This window comes from Alexandromys fortis, unplaced genomic scaffold (genome assembly GCF_014885135.2).
Source record: "Alexandromys fortis isolate MF-2015 unplaced genomic scaffold, M_Fortis_MF-2015_v1.1 scaffold_312, whole genome shotgun sequence".
NCBI classification, from domain to species: Eukaryota; Metazoa; Chordata; class Mammalia; order Rodentia; family Cricetidae; genus Alexandromys; species Alexandromys fortis.
This window is the reverse complement of record NW_026068184.1, coordinates 140,969-160,043: the sequence shown is the minus strand read 5'-3', so window position 1 is coordinate 160,043 and position 19,075 is coordinate 140,969. Positions and strand designations below refer to the sequence as shown.

The 19,075-nt window shown below is 50.3% G+C and overlaps 1 protein-coding gene across 6 annotated transcripts in view; it reads right to left on the bottom strand.

The window, feature by feature from the left end:
* Positions 1-4,954: 4,954 nt before the first annotated feature.
* Positions 4,955-19,075, bottom strand: part of Mlxipl (MLX interacting protein like) — a 54,855-nt gene continuing 40,734 nt past the window's right edge. For 3 of the 6 annotated variants that reach the window (XM_050129274.1, XM_050129273.1, XM_050129269.1), the window contains exons 8-18: positions 16,026-16,210; positions 13,686-13,724; positions 11,932-12,481; positions 11,629-11,696; positions 11,397-11,553; positions 11,132-11,247; positions 10,922-11,041; positions 10,674-10,801; positions 9,696-9,819; positions 8,516-8,645; positions 4,955-7,998 (exon numbers count right to left, since the gene is read on the bottom strand). In XM_050129274.1, coding sequence (XP_049985231.1) covers positions 7,880-7,998; positions 8,516-8,645; positions 9,696-9,819; positions 10,674-10,801; positions 10,922-11,041; positions 11,132-11,247; positions 11,397-11,553; positions 11,629-11,696; positions 11,932-12,481; positions 13,686-13,724; positions 16,026-16,210 — 1,736 coding nt within the window. In that variant the 3' untranslated portion in view covers positions 4,955-7,879. The remainder of the gene's footprint in view (positions 7,999-8,515; positions 8,646-9,695; positions 9,820-10,673; positions 10,802-10,921; positions 11,042-11,131; positions 11,248-11,396; positions 11,554-11,628; positions 11,697-11,931; positions 12,482-13,685; positions 13,725-16,025; positions 16,211-19,075) is intronic. The other 3 variants (XM_050129270.1, XM_050129272.1, XM_050129271.1) reach the window with 3 other exon arrangements.

The window sequence follows — 19,075 nt, the reverse complement described above, 5'->3', positions numbered from 1 at the left end:
TTTTTTTTTTTTTTTTTGCCTATGTGTTGTAATAAGGGTGGCGGGCTACGTTCCTGGCACCCGAGCTCCCAGCCGCCCGCATGGCTAGCTTTATACCTGAAATAATTACACGGAAACTGTATTCTTTTAAACACTGCCTGGCCCATTAGTTCCAGCCTCTTATTGGCTAGCTCTTACATATTGATCTAACCCATTTCTAATAATCTGTGTAGCCCACGAGGTGGCTTACCAGGAAAGATCTTAACCTATGTCTGTCTGGAGTGGAAGAATCATGGTGACTCCTCTACTAAGCTTTTTTCTCCCAGCATTCTGTTCTGTCTACTTTGCCTACCTAATTTTCTGTCCTATCAGAGACCAAGCAGTTTCTTTATTACTTAACCAATGAAACAACAGATAGAAAGATGACCCTCCTCCATCATCTATGTACGTGTGTATGACATATGAGTGTGACAGATGTGTTTAAATGTGTGAGCATTCATTGTTTGGTTTGTTTTTTTGAGACAGGGTTTCTCTGTGTAGCTTTGGAACCTGTTCTAGAACTTGCTCTTGTCCTAGAACAGTCTGGCCTCGAATTCACAGAAATCAGCCTGCCTCTGATGTCCAAGTGCTGGGATTAAAGGTTTACACCACACTGGCTATGTGCATGCCTGTGTGTGAAGGCCAGATGTTGATGTAGTTGGTTTCCATGATTGTTCTCCACTGAGTGCAGGAGCAGGGTAAATCTGTAGAGTACAATTTCTGCTATTCTGGCTAACCAATTTTCTCCAAGGATTGTCTTTCTCTCCCTCCCATGTGCTGCGATTACAAGCAGGCTGACATGACACACCCATGCTGTGTTGAGGTTGGTTTCTGGCAGCCCAACTCCAATCCCCATACAAAGCAAATGCTTTACCCACTAAAGCTTTGTCTCAGCCCGAAAAGATTTTTATTGTTTCCTAAAATAGGGTTTCAATATTGTAACCCTTAAACTTGAGGCAACCCTCCTGCCTCAACCTTCTGAGTAGTGGGATTGCAGGAGGGTTGTGTGTGTGTGTGTGTGTGTGTGTGTGTGTGTGTGTGTGTGTATTGGGGGTTAGTTTTAATTTAAGATGTGTGTTGAGACAGGGTCACCATGTAACCCTAGCTAGACTGGAACTCACTTTGTGGGTCAGGCTGTCCTTAAAGAAGCAATCCTTTGCCGGGGGATGGTGGTGCATGCCTTTAATACCAGTACTCCGGAGGCAGAGGCAGGCTGATCTCTGTGAGTTCGAGACCAGCCTGGTCTACAAGAGCTAGTTCCAGGACAGGCTCCAAAGCCACAGAGAAACCCTGTCTCGAAAAACCAAAAAGAAGAAGAAGAAGGAGGAGGAGGAGGAGGAGGAGGAGGAGGAGGAGGAGGAGGAGGAGAAGAAGAAGAAGAAGAAGAAGAAGAAGAAGAAGAAGAAGAAGCAATCCTTCTGCTTCAGCCTCCCAAGCTCCATGGACACAGACATGCACTATTAAGCACATTGTTCTAAAATGAATTGGAAAATAATTAAAGATTTACAAGGCACTGAAAGAAAAATAAACGTCCAGGTATAAGAGCACCGGCCTATAATCTCAGCACTAAGGAGGTAGAGGCAGAAGGGTCCAGAGTTCAAGGCCATCCAAGGTGGCTCAGGAGATAAAAACACTCGTACCAAGCTTAACACCCTGAGTCTGAGTCCTAGGGCCCAGATGACAGGAGAGAATTCCCACAAGCTGTCCTCTGACCTCACCCAAGCACTGTGGTATGCATGCACTGCCCCCTCAACACACAAATGAGTAAATATGATTTGTAAAAGGGAGCTTCCAGACTGGAGAGATGGCTCAGAGGTTAAGAACAGTGACTGCTCTTCCAGCGATCCTGAGTTCCGTTCCCAGCAACCACATGGTGGCTCACAACCATCTGTAATGAGATCTGATGCGCTCTTCTGGCAGGCAAACGTGCAGCCAGAACACTAGCCATAATAAATAAAGTGTATCTTTAAAAAAAAAAAAGGTAGCCTCTAGAGAACAATGGACACTGCAGCCCTATGGGCAGTTCCTTCAGACGCTCACAAAAGCAGAGCCAGATACACTCAGATTTCACCAAAAAATAGACATATCCTGAAAGATAGCGTTTGGATTAGACCTGCTTCATTGGAAAAAAAAATCTTAGAACTGGCATATGCTGTGGACTGCCTGGTCCCCAAGTCCATAGCAAGTCTATAAACTCCGAGATGGGCCAGTCAGCCCCCACTAATGTGCCTGGCCTCACAGTTCCAGCTGAGCTTGCCTGATCCTTTAAGGGCACAGGCAAAGACAGAAGCAGAGAGATATAGACAGACACACTGGCTATCTTTGGTGAGGAACTACGTTCAGTCAGAGAGCAAAGGGAGAGGGCTCATTTCCTTCCCTTTTGCCCTTTTCTGGGAACTGGCATCAATTCAGTTCAGGACGGTGGGGTGGGGAGTGCTGGCCTCTCTGCCATCTACGGAGAAAGCTGTCTGGGTTTCTGTTTGTTATGCTGGTTAATTTTTGTCAACTTGACACAAACTCGAGTCACCTGGGAAGAGGATGATTCTCAGTTGAGGAATGACTCCATCAGACTGCCCTGTGGGCATGCCAGTGGGGCATTTTCTTGATGGATGTCTGGGGGTGGCACTGAGGGTGGCTCCAATCCCGTGCGCCTGGGTCTGGGCTGTATAGCTGAACAAGGCAGTAAGTAGCATCCCTCGGTGGCTTCAGCTCCACACCCCAGCTCCTGCTTTGGCTCACCTCAGTGATGGACTGGGGCATGGAAGTAAAAGCCACAAAAGACCCTTTGCCCTCAAAGTTGCTTCCGAGAGGCAAACTAGGATATTTGGTTTGGTGTGATTCTCTGAGACAGGATCTCGGTATGAAAAAACTTGCTTTCGATTCCCTAGGTAGTCTAGGCTGGCCTCAAACTCATGACCACCCTGCCTCAGCCTTACCAGTGCTGGGGTCACAAGCATTCATTACTACTCCTGGCTTGAAAGTTTTGCTTTATCTATCTATCTATCTATCTATCTATCTATCTATCTATCTATCTATTTATTTTAGGTTTTCGAGACAAGGTTTCTCTGTGTCACTCTGTAGACCAGATTGGCCTCCAACTCACAGAGGTCTGCCTGCCTTGGCCTCCTGAGTGCTGGGATTATACCACCTAGCTTCAAGTTTCACTTTCAAGAAGCATTTTCAGCCGGGTGGTAGTGGCGCATCTTTAATCGGCGAGAAACCCAATTTCAAAACATAAACTAGATTTTTGCTAAGGGTCACATTAAGCTCGCTCTAAGCAACTACCAGACTACCCTTTCAGGCAGCCGCTTCCGAACCAGAGCCAGACCGGAAATTGCTGACGTAAGATCTGGCCTGGCTCCATCTTGCCTCTACTCTGTCCTCTGTCCTTCTCCTCGGGTAGTAAAGAGAGACCTGGATACATGACAGTCCCTATCCTGGAACCCAGGATCACAGCACAGCTACTAATAAAAACTCACTGGGAAGGGAGTAGAGGTTGACCAAGAAAGACACCTGATGCCAACGTCTTGCCTCTACATACACCTACACATACAAGCGTGCACAAACCCACATGAACATGTGCATACACCACACACACATGCACACACATTTCATTCACCAAGCCTTTTACATGCATTTGTTAATATATTGAAACATTTAAAAAGTTACATTCATTTTGTGTACACATACATGGGTTGGTGGGGGGCACAGACCCTGGTACTCTCCTCAAGGCCAGAATACAATTGGTGAGATGGGAGCTGGTCCTCTTTCTCCATCACTTCAGTCCAGGAGCTAAGATTTAGTTTGTCGGAGTTGGCAGCGAGCCCCAGAACGTGTGGAGTTGGCTTGCTGGCATCAGAAACTTTCTTGCTTCATTTAATCTTCCTGTAGGTCTCATCTCTAGATTAGGAGACAAACGCTAGGACCCGGTTAAGCAGCTCTATAAGAAACATTTAGAGATGGGGCCTGGTTCATGGAAGGAGGTTGCTATGGGTAGAGGTTTGATGGTTAGAGTGTGGCTCTGGATCCAGCCTCTCTGCTTCCTGGTCAGCCGTGATGTAAACAAGCTCAGCTACGTGTCCGGAGCTATTCCTTCCCCACAACGGACTGCAATTATCTGAAACCATGAGCACAAACCAGTCTTTCCTCAAGCTATCTCTGTCAGGTCTTGTGGTCACAGGGATGCAAAAGTAACCAACTCAGTCAACAAGGAAGCAAGAGAGAGAACCCAGTAACAGCAGCCTCTGGTGGGTCACACTCTAAGATCCATTTTTCTCTAACCAAGGGAAGGAGGAAGGCTTTTTAGAGCCATCCCTTACCATCACGGGTACATGGCCCAGTTTGAAGCCAACCCCAGTGTGAAGGACAGGTGGAACGAAGCAGGTTTCAGGACAGTAGGGTGGGTTATGGGTTGGGTTGAGGACACAGAGTGCCACCTGTACCTTCTTCAGGGGCGGATGCCGAGACAGGTGGAGCCCAGCATGCCTTAGTTACTTTCTTATTGCTGTGTCAAAACACCAGGACCAAGGCAACGTATAAGCACAAGCACTGGATTGGGCTTGGAGTCTCCGAGATGGCAGAGCGAAGGCAGGAACAGGGAGAGTTCATATCTGTCAGTCAGTAGGCGGCAGAGAGAGAACACACCGGGAACAGAGCAGGTTCTCAAAGCCCACCCCCAGTGACATACCTCCTCCAGCGAGGTCACACCTAATTCTTCCCAATCAGTTCCACCAACTGAGGACCAAGTGTGCCAACAGATGAGCCTTTGGAGGCAGGCATTCTCATGCAAATCACCACAGCGCAAGTATTGGGGTTTGCATGGATCATATAGAGTGTGTGTGTGTGAGCCATGTTTATCCAGGTGCCTACAGAGATCAAAAGAGGACATCAGATCCTCTGGAGTTACAGGCAGGTGTGCACCTCCCCATGTGGGTGCTGGAATCAGACTTGGGTATTCTCAAGAGCAGTATATGCTTTTTTTTTTTAATTGGTTTTTCAAGAGAGGGTTTCTATAGAGCAGCTCTGGCTGTCCTGGAACTCACTCTGTAGACCAGGATGGCCTCGAACTCACAGAGATCTGCCTGCCTCCCTAGTGCTGGGATTAAAGTCATGTGCCACTGCCGCCCAGCACAACACCATTTTAAAAAATTTATTCATCTATTTATTAGCAGTTGCGGATGAAGCTGGGGCTTCAGACCCACAAAGCAAACACTCTCTACACTGAGGTACAGCCCCAGTTTGGGTGTATGTGGTTGGTTTTGTTTGTTTTGTTTTCTTTGAGCCAGGATCTCACTCTGTAGCTCACTTGGAACTCTCTATGTAGATCAAGCTGGCCTGACCCTTACAAAGAGCCACCTGCCTCTGCTTGGACTTCCCAGCCTCTCAATCTCCAGAACAAGTGACGGAGACACCCATCTGAAATCTCTACATTTAAAAAAGTAGAAGCAGTACCAGGCTTAAAGGCCAAGCCCAGTTATTTACCATATTTAGGCTATGCTGGGGTCCACACATGGCTTCAACAATCCCAGCACTAGGAAAGCAGAGGCAGGTGGATCTCAGAGTTAGACACCAACCTGGTCTACAAAGTGAGTTCCAGGATGGCTAGGGCTCAGAGAAACCCTGTCTCAAAAAAGAAAAAAAAAAAGAAAAGAAAAGGAAGACCATACTGGACTACATGAGATCCTGCCTCAAAAAAGAGGAAATTAAAAAAAAAGTTTTCCCTAGATCTGGGCCTCTTGGCACAGCCTCACCATACCAAACGAAGACAAGACAATTTAGGTTATATTCTCATTCCTTCTGTCTCGTACGGTGGCACACACATGCAATCTTAGCAAGAGGCTTGAGCTCAGCCTAGTATATACAAATGGACCCTGTATCAAGGAGAGAGCTCGCTGGAGAGATAACTCAGCTGTTAAGAGCAGGCCTGCTCTGGCAGAGGTCCTGAGTTGGATCCCAGCACTCACATGTGGCAGTTCACAACCTCTGTAACTCCAGCTCCAGGGACACCACGCCCTCTTCTGGCTGCTGCAGGCACCCACACTCACGTGCATACACACAGACACACATAATTAAAAAAAACAAAAACCTTTTTCTAAAGTAAGGAAAAAACCAAACCTTCACTTGAGTTTCGTCTTATGCCAGTAGCGTCCATCACTCATGAAAGCCAAGGTGGAAGGCTGGGAGCTGCCTTAGTAGGTCAAGAGCTTACCGTATAAACACAAGGACCTGAGTTCAAAACTGCAGCACCCATGTAGCCAGGAGTGGGGCTGGAGGGATGGCTCAGCCACTAGAGGCTAGACTTACAACCAAGGATATAAAAAGTCAGGCGTGGTTCCCCCACTGCTGGGGCGGCAGAGACAGGCAGGTCTCAGGGGCTGACTGGCCAGGCAGCCTAGTGGAGGATTCTGTCTCAAAGAACAAGGCAGAGAGGCCGGTGAGATGGCTCGGCTAGTAGAGGCACTTGCCGCCAGGGTTGATGACCTGAGTTTGCGCCCCATATCTTGCATGAGGGAAGGAGTGGCATGCGTGTGTGTGTGTGTACACACACATAAATAAAGGTAATGTAAAATATTTTTAGGCGGTCGGGCAGTGGTGGCACATGCCTTTAATCCCAGCACTCAGGAGGCAGAGAGAGGCAGATCTATGTGAGTTCGAGGCTAGTCTGGACTACGGTCTACAGACCAAGTTCCTGGACAGGTTCCAAAGCTACAGAGAAACCCTGACTCAAAAAACAAACTGACAACAAATAAATTTTAGGCAGAGGGAGGATAATCTTTATGAGTTTGAAACCAGCCTGGTCTACATAGCAAGTCCCGGGACAGCCAAGACAACAACAGAGAGAGAATTCCTGCCTCAAAAAAAAAAATCCCCCCCAAATATGATACATATATGTAACTCTGTATGTATGTATGCATGTTTGTGTGTGTGTGTGTGTAAACCGTGTCTCAATATCTATCTCTGGCTGGCTGGGCTGGAACTCACTATATAAACCAGGCTTTCCTCACTCATAAAAATCCACCTGCCTCTGCCTCCCAAGTGCTGGGATTCAAGGTAAGCATCACTGTGCCCAGCCCTAAAATCTTTTTTGAAACATTTTAAAAGAAGGTGGAGAGCAATGAGAAAGTTACCCAAATCAGCCTCTGGCCTGCATGTACAAGCATGGGCCACTTCATCTGCACCCAAGCAAACGAAAAGGCCCTCAAAGGTGGTTTATGACCCACAGGGCCCCTGTTAGCCGCCTGGGGCTGCTCCATGTTCTCTGTGTCCCACAGTGAGACGTGCTGCCATCACACCAACACCCCTGCAGATAGTTTTGCTTTTATTGTTCAAGAATATTTTTTATAAAATCCACATACGCACACACACATCTACATACATGCAAGATGCCTACCCTGCTCCGGTCGCCCCATGCCCTGATGGCTTCTGGCATCAGATCTCAGTGGCCACCCAGGAAGCCACCCTACAGCTCCCCATGTCGCCAGTGCAGGGGCAAAGAGAGGGGATCTCCTGCTCTGCCTCCCTGCTCAGGAACAAAGGAAGGGTGATGCTCTTTGTCCAAAAGCAGGGAGTCATGAGGACACAGGTTGACCGCATCTCTCCTCGGAGCTCCCTGAGTTGCTGGCTTAGGACCCAGCGTCACAGCTGCTAATGCCTTTGGGGTCCTCTGTTATTAGATGGAGTATGAGTCACCAGAACGCACAGCATTCGTATAGTGCAGGGATGGGAACTGGGTTCTTTTCCATCCACAGGAGGTGGTAAGTGTAAACCCTGGAACCTGCTAGACTCCCAGGGAAGCAGTTAGCCAGGATCAAGAGGGGAGTGCCCACGAGTTAGCCCTGGGACGTGGAAACTTTCACCAGGATTAGAATGGTCTGCCCAGGGTACCCTCAGTGACTGCCCGTGTGGCTTGTTCAGGCACACGGCTCGGATCGGTCAGGATGCTGGTCGATGTGCTGAGCTGGCGAAGGGAATTCAGGACGGCTGGAAGAAGAGGGGGAGTTAGGGATGGAGTCAAGAACATGGGGGAAATACCAGCTAGCTAAGCAGATGGCTGTTCCCAGGACCTCTTTCTTTAGCTATTTTAGAGACTCAAGGGCCATCCAGGGTGTGATATGGTGGAATGGCCTCAAACCCTAAGCTGTATTCAAGATAGACAAGACTTGGGAACCAAGCAGGCTGGGCTTGAACTCTGCTCTGAAGCCCCACAAGTGTGTGTATGTGTAGTGTGTGTATGTGTGTGTGTGTGTGAGAGAGAGAGAGAGAGAGAGAGAGAGAGAGAGAGAGAGAGAGAGAGAGAGAGATACTGGAGACTGAACTCAGGGTCTTGTGCATGATGATGTATGTGTTCTTCTGCTCAGCCAAGTCCCCAGCCCCTCACTGGGGGATTCTAGGCAGGTGCTCTAACACTGAGCCATGTTCCAGGCTCCTCATTGGTGGATTCTAGGCAGGTGCTATGCAAGGTCTCACATGTTAGTAGGCAGGAAGATGGCTCACGTACTTGGTCGGAGAGCAGGCAGAGAACAGTACTGGTCTAGCCAAGCCAGTGAGGTCTGGCGGAGGCTGTGCAAGCTTGTGGTAGACACCATCCCATTGAAGGACTCAAACAAAGGCCGGATGAGTATGCTGAACTGGGCTTGGAGTCAAGGAACACACCAGTGGTCCAGACAACACCCCACCACCTCACAAACAGCTATGACACTGGACCCAAGCCAGTGCCAAGAAAAGCCTGTCACTGTCTAATCGTGAACGCTATGGGAAATCACTCTGCCCCCCTCCCTCCCTGCCAAGGGTTGATCATTCATCTCTCTATCCTTCTGCCTAGTTCCTCCAGAGCCCTCATTCTGTATTGGCCCACCCCGCATCTCTAAGCTTAGTCAAGAACAAAAATACTGACCTGATGACACAGGCTTGTAATTCCAGCCATTCAGAAGACTGAGGCAGAAGGATCACACGTTCAGGGCTACCCTAGCCAACTTAGTGAAACTTTGTCTCAAAATAAAAAGTTAGCCAGGCGGTGGTGGCGCACGCCTTTAATCCCAGCACTCAGGAGGCAGAGGCAGGCAGATCTCTGTGAGTTCGAGGCCAGCCTGGTCTACAGAGTGGATTCCAGGACACCCTAGCCAACTTAGTGAAACTTTGTCTCAAAATAAAAAGTTAGCCAGGCGGTGGTGGCGCACGCCTTTAATCCCAGCACTCAGGAGGCAGAGGCAGGCAGATCTCTGTGAGTTCGAGGCCAGCCTGGTCTACAAGAACTAGTTCCAGGACAGGCTCCAAAGCTACAGAGAAACCCTGTCTCAAAAAACCAAAATAAAATAAAGTAATAAAAAACCCTGTCCAATCTCTAGTATGGGAAATCAAACACAACTCAACCCTGGATTCAGGAAAAAGTGGATGCCCTGCCTTCTCTAGACCTAGCATGACTTGGACCTTTGATACTTCCAGACTGCCTTCAGGGACATCTCCCAACTGCATTACCACCCCCACCCCCGGCCCGCCCTGCTCTCCCTCGCTCTGACAAGCATTCTTGCCATCCCAGGGCCTGACAACAGAGGGCAGAACCAAAGCCCATTTCCTGGGGTCCTACAGCTCAGCCTGTGGTCTAATACACAGCCTGGTCTGACTGTAGCAACAGCAGCCACCACTATTACCCTCAGGCCATCAGCCCAAGTTAAGGATACTACCCAGAACTTCCAGTTGTGCAGTGTGCGGGTCCGGACATAGTCATCAAACATGTCACGCATCTGGTCAAAGCGCTGATGTGTAATGGGCACCCCAGTGGCTGGCAGCTGCTGCTGGCACAAGCTATGGATGGAAAAAATCAGGGAGTGTGAGGACGCACCTCCTTTACCTCAGCTCTTAAGTACTTTTTGCTTGTTTGTTTGTTTTTTGAGACAGGCTTTCTCTGTATAGCCTCGGCTGTCCTGGAAGCTTTGTAGACCAGGTTGGCCTTGAACTCACAGATATCTGCCTGCCTCTGCCTCCCGAGTGCTGAGATTAAAGGTGTACCTCACTACAACCAGCCTTGTTTTTTATTGATATTTATTGAGGCAGCCTTGTTTTTTTTTAAATTAATTATGTATTTATTTATTTTCCTGTGCCTTCGTGTTTGTCCTACATATACGTCTGTGTGAAGTTGTCTGATCCCCTGAAACTAGAGTTACAGGCAGTAATGAGCTGCCATGTGGATGCTGGAAATTGAACTCAGGTCCTCTGGAAGAACAGCCAGTGCTCTTAACTGCCGAGCCATCTCTCCAGCCCCTTGTTTTGTTTTTTTAAGGTGTTGGAGATGGAACCCAGTTCTTGCAGATGCTATGCAAGTGCCCTACCACAAACCACATCTCTAGTCCCTCACTGGGGGATTCTAGGCAGGGGCTCTACCACTGAGCCACACCCCAACCCCTCACTGGGGGATTCTAGGCAGGGGCTCTACCACTGAGCTACACCCCAGCCCCTCAATGGGACATTCTAGGCAGGGGCTCTACCTCTGAGCCACACCCCAGCCCCTCACTGGGGGATTCTAGGCAGGTGCTCTACCACTGAGTCACGCCTAGCCCCTCACTGGGGACTCTAGGCAGGGGCTCTACCACTGAGCCATACCCCAGCCCCTCAGTGGGGGATTCTAGGCAGGTGTTCTGCTGAGCTTCACCCCTGCTTACTTGATGGCGGCATTGAGCTCCTCTATCTCGTCCCGCAGCTGCTGCGCCTCCTCCTGCATGGCCGCCCGTTCCTGCTGCAGCATCAGGATGTATTCGGCAGTCTTCTGCAGTGTTGTTGCTTTGCTCACCTGCGGGCGCCACCAGTGTGGGCCTCTGTGCTGGCAGGCCCTGGGATCTGGTGTTGGGTGTTGGTCCAAGGAGGGGCTCCATGACTCTAAGGGAATGTGCATCTCTGGCTAGGGGCTCACCTTGAGACTGGGCTGGGCACTGAGCGTGCTCACAAGTCCGTGGAGGGTGTCGAATCCTAGCTTGATATTGAAACGCCTCTTCTGCTCGGCAGAGATGTGTGTGATGCGCCGGTTCTCCATCTTGGAAAGGAGAAGGTGAGATGAGGCTAAGGGAAGCCGGGGGTAGGATTGGTAACAGTTGCATCTTGGCGGTCAGGAGACTGTACGTACCTTGTTGTTGTCGATGCGACCCCGGTTTAGGATAGGTTGAGGGGGAGATAGGTGGACACTCAGTGCCCCTAGGGGTGGTATGGAGTTGAGATCCCCTGATAATCGCCGCTCACTGCCTGTGGCAGGGACAGACCAGGACAGACGGACACACAAGAGAGAAGGTCCCCTTGCCCTGTCCCTGTCATTCCGATCACAGTCACAGCCCCCCTCATCTTTCCCCTCCCTCCTTCCTCTAAGACCCACAATCCCTCCAGCCCCTATTTACCGCTGGGTGCTGGGGGTGAGAGCCGCTCTGCTTTGGGGACAATCAGGGACCTGGGAGGGGCCAATGTGGCTGGGCCTGGAGGTGGCTGAGGTGGTGTAGGGGCCGGGATTGGGGGAAAGAAGGCACGGGCACGGGGGAATTCAGAGACTGTATCCTGCTGGGATGGAGAAGGGCAGAGAGTTGGGGTAAAGGCCCTAGAGTGGCCCTTACATCCCAGTGCCCACCATCTTACCGGAGACTCTGCGGGCCGGAGGAGGGTGCTGGGCACAGCTGGAGGTTCCAGTGCTTGCTCAGGCTTGGCTGGGTACAGGCAGTACTATGAGGACCACTAGACTGGCCCAATTAAGTCCATCACCAATTAAGACCCCGTCTTGCTCCCCAGCAGCCCACGCACCCTATCAGATATAGCTCAAGTCTCTAACCTCATTCCACCCTCTCTCTGTCCCCCCAAGCTCACCCTAGAACCCTAACCTTCTGCCCTAGTAGCCTGCCCACTCCCTCCCAGCACCTTGTCCACCTGCCTCCCCCATCTCACCTGCCCTGAGAAGCTGTGTAAGGCAGGGGTTGTTGTCTCTGGCAGTGGCGGTGGGGCTGGCAGTGGTAGGGGCCAAGGTAGGGGGGCTGGCTTTCCGGCTGCCTGGGGACGGGGTGGAGGGCTTGCATCTGGGCTGCACATCCTGAGGTATGGTGAAGTGAGGCCTAAAGGCAGGCTCTGGGTACCCAGGGGGCAGATGGTCTACAGGGAAAGGGGCGGGGCCAGGGCTAGGGCCAGGCTGTGGCTGCGTGGGAACGAAAGTGGTAGGAGCAGGAAGAGTAGGCATTCCTGGAGCAGGAGGGACTGTGGTGAAGGGGAACCTGGCGGAGAAGAGGGGCTCTTCTGGCAACAAAGTGGGAGCTGGAGCCATTGTAGGGAAGTGAGCTGGGGTGCAGGGCTCTAAGCCCTGTGCCTTGACAGGGGTGGGGTATGGAAGGAGAGAAGGAGGCATAGGAGTAGGTGGGATCTTGGTCTTTGGGTCTTCGGGAAGAAGGAAGTCAGAACTCATAAAGGTACTGGGGTCCAAGGGTCCAGGGCAGCTGTTCCGAGCCTAGATGAGGGACAAGGGAGACAGGATGATACTCACAAGAGCGGGGGAGGGACCTGTCTGTACCCACCAGGAAACCTCTGTCCTGGCTATGTCCTGGACTGGGTACTGAGGACACAGGAGAACTGATCCACACACATGCACATACTGGAAATCATAATCTAATGTACAACTGTAGCCTAGTACAAATTGTATGCATGGCACATCAGTCTTACTGGTAATTCGTGATCCATTCACCCACCGGATAATTTATCCAATATAGCTATTAATCTAGTCTTCATTTACCTATCCATCTATTTGCCAATTATCTACCAGTCTTCCTTCCAGTTATCCGCTCTTCATCCATCGAAACACTAACTCATTCACCAATCTCATTGTTCATTCTTTATCCATCCATTCATTTATCCATCCATCCATCCATCCATTCATTTATCCATCCATCCATCCATTCATTTATCCATCCATCCATCCATCCTTCCATTCATCCTTCCATCCACCCACCCATCTATCCAACCATCCACCCATCTATCCAACTATCCGTCCATCCAACCACCTATCTACCTGCTCACCCCACAAACTTGCCCATCAATCTATGTATTATCCATCTACCCACCTGTCCACTCATCCATCCATTTACGTATGTATTCTCTCATCTATGAACTCACGCATCTCTCTATTCCACCCCCAGATGTGATGGCTAATCTGGATTGGTAGACCTGAGGAGTGCCTAGGAGATTGGTGAGGCACACTGGTGGTTTGTGGAGGGCATTCCCAGAGTGGCTAAACAAAGAGGGTGGGGTGTGCTGGTTAAGTTCCGTGGTCAACTCGATTCCATTAAGACATGGGCAGTGCATCAGTGAAACACAGCTCTCAGGTATGTCTCTGAGGATGTTTCCAGGGAGGGTCCATTGAGAGAGAAGACTCCTGGGTGTGGGTAGAACCATTCCACTGGTATGGGATCCCAGACTTAATAAAAAGTGGGCCAGCACGATGTCTCAGGAACTGAAAGCACCTTGCTGCCAAGCTTGATGCGTTGAGTTTGATCCCAGGAACTCACATGGGGGAAAGAGAGAACCAGCTCCTGAAAGTTACTCTCTGATGTCCCTATGGGCACCCACCACACACACTTGTGAACACACACACAAAATAAATTAAAAAGTAGTAAGTAGGGGGACTGGTAAGATGGCTCAGTGGGTAAAACACTTACTTCCAAGCCTTGACTTGAGTCCCTGGGGCCCACATGGTGCTACAGTGCAAGAGGAAAATTGTTACCTTCAAGCTGGTCTCTGACCTCCACATGTATACTATGTCATGTATACCCCTCTACATCATGCCTGTACACACACACGCACACACATATGCACGCGTGCACACACACACACACGCACACCACCACCATCATCATTATCATCAAATAGAAGTAAGCACGCAAGCCAGGTCCCAGCATCCTCCTCTCCGCTCCCTGACCCAGTCCGATCAGCTGTCTCGCCATGCTGCTGTCGTGCCCTCTCCACTGTATCCCTTAAGCCATGACCCAGAAGAAAACTTCTGTGCTGGGCATGGTGGCGCACGCCTTTAATCCCAGCACTCGGGAGGCAGAGGCAGGCGGATCTCTGTGAGTTCGAGACCAGCCTGGTCTACAGAGCTAGTTCCAGGACAGGCTCCAAAGCCACAGAGAAACCCTGTCTCGAAAAAAAACAAACAAAAAAAACCAACCAAACAAACAAAAAAAAAAAAAAAAAAAAAAAAAGAAACCTTTCCTTATGTTGCTTTTTGCCAGGTAGTATGCCACAGCAAGGGACAAAGTAACTGATATGGGGGTGAGACACACCAAGAATGCCAGCCCACAGTCTGGGAGCCCAGGTGGAATAAGTGGGGGTGGGGATTGAAGGCCTCTAGTGAAGGCTTTCTTCCTCCCCACACCACCTCTGTCGTTGCTTCCTAGCTTCTCTGCTCTGTCTCACCTCCTTCCCCATGACAGACTCAAGCCTCTGAAATCACAAGCAAAATCACTCTTTCCGTGGGGTTGTTTTCCTAGATGCAGCCCTGTGATGAGACTGACTACTGCTCCGGCCCACAGGTAGCCAGCCGTTTACCAAGAAATCTGACCACCTGCATTCTCTTAATTCTCCCATCAGCCCGTTCGTACTCCATCTGTCTATTCATCAACCACCCGCACATTCACTAAACACTAACGTAACAAATCATCCATCCATTCGCAAAGCCAGGTATCCCCAGCCCAGACACCGCTAGTTCATTCAATCAATCTACCAAACTCTTTATGTGAACATCCGACCACTCGCCAGCCCATTTCCTTCACATTCACTTACCCACACACGCAGGCGCCATTTTCTACAGTGATCTTTCCATATACTGCCACACACGTCTCTCTTACTCTCATGCATTCATTCACCGGGCAACCCTTTCCGTGTGTGTGGAAACCACTAGGTGCAGAGAATGCAGCGGTGGCTAAACAGCCCTTCCAGCAAGAAGCTGTCTGTCCAGTGGAGGAGACAAACCTCTTACAATCAACTACAAAAGCGTGTGAGATGTTCCTTGAGAGGAGAAAAGGACACTGGTGGTTAGGCTTGATGGTCGATGTGACACAACCTAGCACCACCTGGGAAGAGTCTCAGTGAGAGACTGCCACGTCGGGTTGGCCTGTGGGTGTGTCTATTGGGGAGTATCTTCATTAAGTCAGGTGATACGGAAAGATGGAGCCCATGGTGGGAGGCGTCATTCGCTAGGCAGGGGATTCTGAACTGTGTCAGAGTAAAGAAGCGGAGCCGAACATAAGTGAGCACGCTTGCCGCCACTTCTCTCTGCTCTTGACTGTAGACGTGGTGTGACTGTTGGAAGTTCCTGCCTTGACTGTCCCACACTGACGGTCTGTAACCTGGGGCTCCTAGCTGAAAGAAACCCCTTTTCTCCCCCTAACTTGCTTTCCCTCGGGGTATTTTAGCACAGCAACAGAAATGAAACTAGAAGAGACAGCTAACAATTGCAGGGAAATGACTTCTGGACTGGTATGGGTATCGGAGTTCTAGAAACAAGACACCAACTCACAGTTGCCTAAACACACACACACTCCCATCCTGCTTCCTCACACACATTCCTGCCTCTCCATCCCAGTTGGCTCGCCCTTCACCTGCCCATTCATTCACTCAGACCCAGAATGTGGGGCAAGCAGGGTGGCGCACACCTTTAATCCCTGCACTCTTGAAGCAGAGGCAGGCTGATCTCTGTGAGTTCAAGGCCATCCAGGACCCTGCGACCCAAACCCAAGCCAAAAAACAATGACAAGAAAACCCAAATCATCTGGCTTGTGCCCTGTTCTATGGTTCTTACGCCCTCTGCCTTCCTCTACCATTCTCTCACTCAATTCATCTAGTTCTGCTTTGTAGGGTCTTCTCTGGGGGCTGTGCTCTCCCAAGATCTCTTCTTTCTGGCTGCCCAAGAAAGTGTTTAGCTACCTCCTGGCCCCACACAGAGCCAGAGCTAGCTCTCAGACGTCCTGGAAAGGCTGCACAGAACAGGGTACACTCACCTGTAGGCGGGTAGTCCCTGAGAGAGGGGTCATCCCCGAGGAGGAGGAAGCGGAGGCTGGAGGTGGCATCTCTGGGCCCAGGATTCCACTGCTGAAGAGGGAGTCAGCCATGGGGCCAAAGCTGGGGGGCTCCAGGAAGTTTGAGGATGTGGGCGGTTGCGGGGGTCGGTAATTGGTGAAGAAATCTGTAATTGGGACGCACAAGGGAGCAAATGATATTAAGGACTCAGGCTAGGTCTTTGATACAGTCCCCATGCGGGGCAGAGGTGGGATAGGGACCAGGAGAGGTGGAAGGTTTCCATGGGAGACTGTGAAATGATGTCTGTCACACTCAGGGGAAGCCGCACCAGAGACCAGTAGGAGATTGGCAGGATGGTCTTGGGAGAGATGCTGGGCTCTGGGAGGGAGGGAGCAGGGACCCCAGGAAGCTGCCCACCCATGGCGCCCCAGTCTGGGCTCACTTCCTCTCCCTGTGTCTCTCCTCTTTTTAGCACTGTTGGCATTCTAGAAAGAAGAGGTCATAGAGAGGTTCTGGGAAGGAAAAAGGTGGGGTACAGGGGAGTTGCCTCAGTGTGTCAGGGATGAATCAAGGGTGAGCAGGTTCATGAGGTCAGTGGGTCAGGCATAGGTTAGACTTGTTGGAAGATCATTTAAGTTGAGGCTGTAAGAGCGGAGCCTAGGCTGACATTTGGGGAACACAGAGTGGGCTCAGAGTTGGGGTGTGAGTGCTAGGGAGCCAGGAAGCCTGAAAAGTTTATAGGAGAGGCAGGCAAGGCAGCCAGATTGTTTAGAGTATGGGTTGTGTAAGTTCTGAGCTATTCTGGTTTTGGGAAGCAGGCTGCTCACAGCCTAACCACATCCCGGGCTGGGGCGACACCCGCCTACCCGCTCCCTTCCGGGCACCTTTCTCTGACCCTGACCAGCATGTGTTTTGTGCCCAAGATCTCGGTCAGAGCAGAGCATGGTAGCTCCCCACAGGGTTTGGTGAGCTGTGCTCCCCCATTTTCCCTCCAGAATCCCAAGCCAGGAGGAGCTGGTCAGACCTTTTAACACAAGCCACCTCTCAAGACCAAGTGAGTTCAAGAAGGTCATAGGGTCAGGGTGTGCATATGTATATGCCTATATGGTATATGCGTGTCTATGTGTTATGTATATTTGTGTGTATATGTCTATGTGGTATGTGTATTTGTGTATATATGTATGTTGAGAGCGTATATGTATATATGTGTGCATATACGTACATACATGTCTGAGAACATACATATATATGTGAATGTATATACACACATGTGTATGCTGTGTGCATGTGTATATGCATGTATGCATGCATGTAGGCTTCTATATGTGTAAGCGTGTATATGTTTATAGTATATATACATGCATGTATGTTGCCATGTGTGTACATGTATATATGCTTATGTGTTTGTCCATGTGTATGAGCATGTATGAGTGTGGTAGTCTTTTATATGTGTGTGTGCATGTGTGTATGTATGTGGTGATATGTGTGTATAAATATGTGTTTGAGCTTGCAAATGTGTTGTGCATGGCATGTGTGTATATGTGTGGGTGTTTGTCTTAGGTGATTCTGCCTGGCCAGAAAAACCAAACAGGTTCTGAGTATCAGTATGCGGTGACAGGAAGCACCTGTCTACCTCGTCCCTGGATGTCTGGATGTGACTGAGGACACACCTGCCATGTTCACATCTCTCCCAGTATCAGAAGGGGTTTTATATTTCCCTGTGCCCCCACTTTTTACAAAGGGATCTATGGAGGGACCAGAAAGTGGTCACCAGAATTCCACCCCATCCCCTAAGAGCCACGCGAAGTCCAAGATTAGAGCATTGTCCAGTGGCAAACACATCGTGCCAAAACAGCCACCTTCCCCTTGTTCACACCTGTTCCAGGTGGCCTCCAGAGAGCTTCCCATCAAGCCCCAGTTCTTTCCGGGCCTGGTCCCCACACTAACCAACCACTCTCTGTCCCTGCACCTGCCTGTCCCCCGCCCCCCCCCCCCCGCCTCTGTAGAATTTTGCACCTTCAACGGGGTTTCCAGAACAGAGACAGAATGGAAACCTTGGTGGCTCGAGGCTTTCCCTGAGCAGGGCCAGCTCCAGAGGGTCACTGTAGCCACCTGCTCTGGGAGAGCCATGCTCGCTCCCAAACATCGTCCACCTGACATTGACTGAAAAGTTACTGCAAACTCCAACCCCTCTGCATTTTGCCCAGATGCTGGGTGGGCAGAGCTGAGCTCCTACCTGTGGTAGGGGTCTGTGGGACAAGATAGAGCTGCTGTCCTTGGGGGCAGGTCGGCTTCCAGGGCACTGCCACCAACACTTCTGCCCCTGGCAGACCCCACCCTCCCAGGACTAAGGCAGGGGGTGGGGGTAGGGGTGGTTCCTCATTCCCTGGTACCCATGTGATTGGCCTCACCTCTTGAATGACAGGCCCAGGACCCTGTAAGGAAGGAGCTTGGAAGGGGACTTGTCACTGAATGAAGTTTCTCTCTGAGACTCTGCTCTTCAGCTCAGCCCTGTTATTTTCCTGACCCCCAGCTGACCCCCCAGCATGACTTTGAAGGCTCCTAAATGCATGCTGTAAGGAGCAGTGAGCTAGAAATACAGGCAGGCCCGGGCAATGGTGGCACACGGCACCAGCAACCAGGAGGCAGAGGTAGGAGGATCTATCTCTTGAGTTCGAGGCTAGCCTGATCTACAGAATGAGTTTCAGGACATCCAAGACTACACAGAGAAACCCTGTCTTGAAAAACAAACAAACAAACAAACCAAACAACAATAAAAAAGAAAGAAAGAAATACAATCAGCAAAGAAAAAAGTACAGTACTGTGGGGAAGGAAGACCCCATTGGAAACAGGGAGCAAGCTGTACCAGGCCTTGTGACTCACACCGGGAATCCAGGCACTCAGAAGACTGAGACAGAAGGGTCATGGGTTCAAGGTCATCCTGGGCTACCTAGTAAAATTCTATCTCAAGTAAGTGGGGTATGGGGGATGGAGAGAGAAGAGAAGAAGGAGAGGGCACACACTGTGGGCA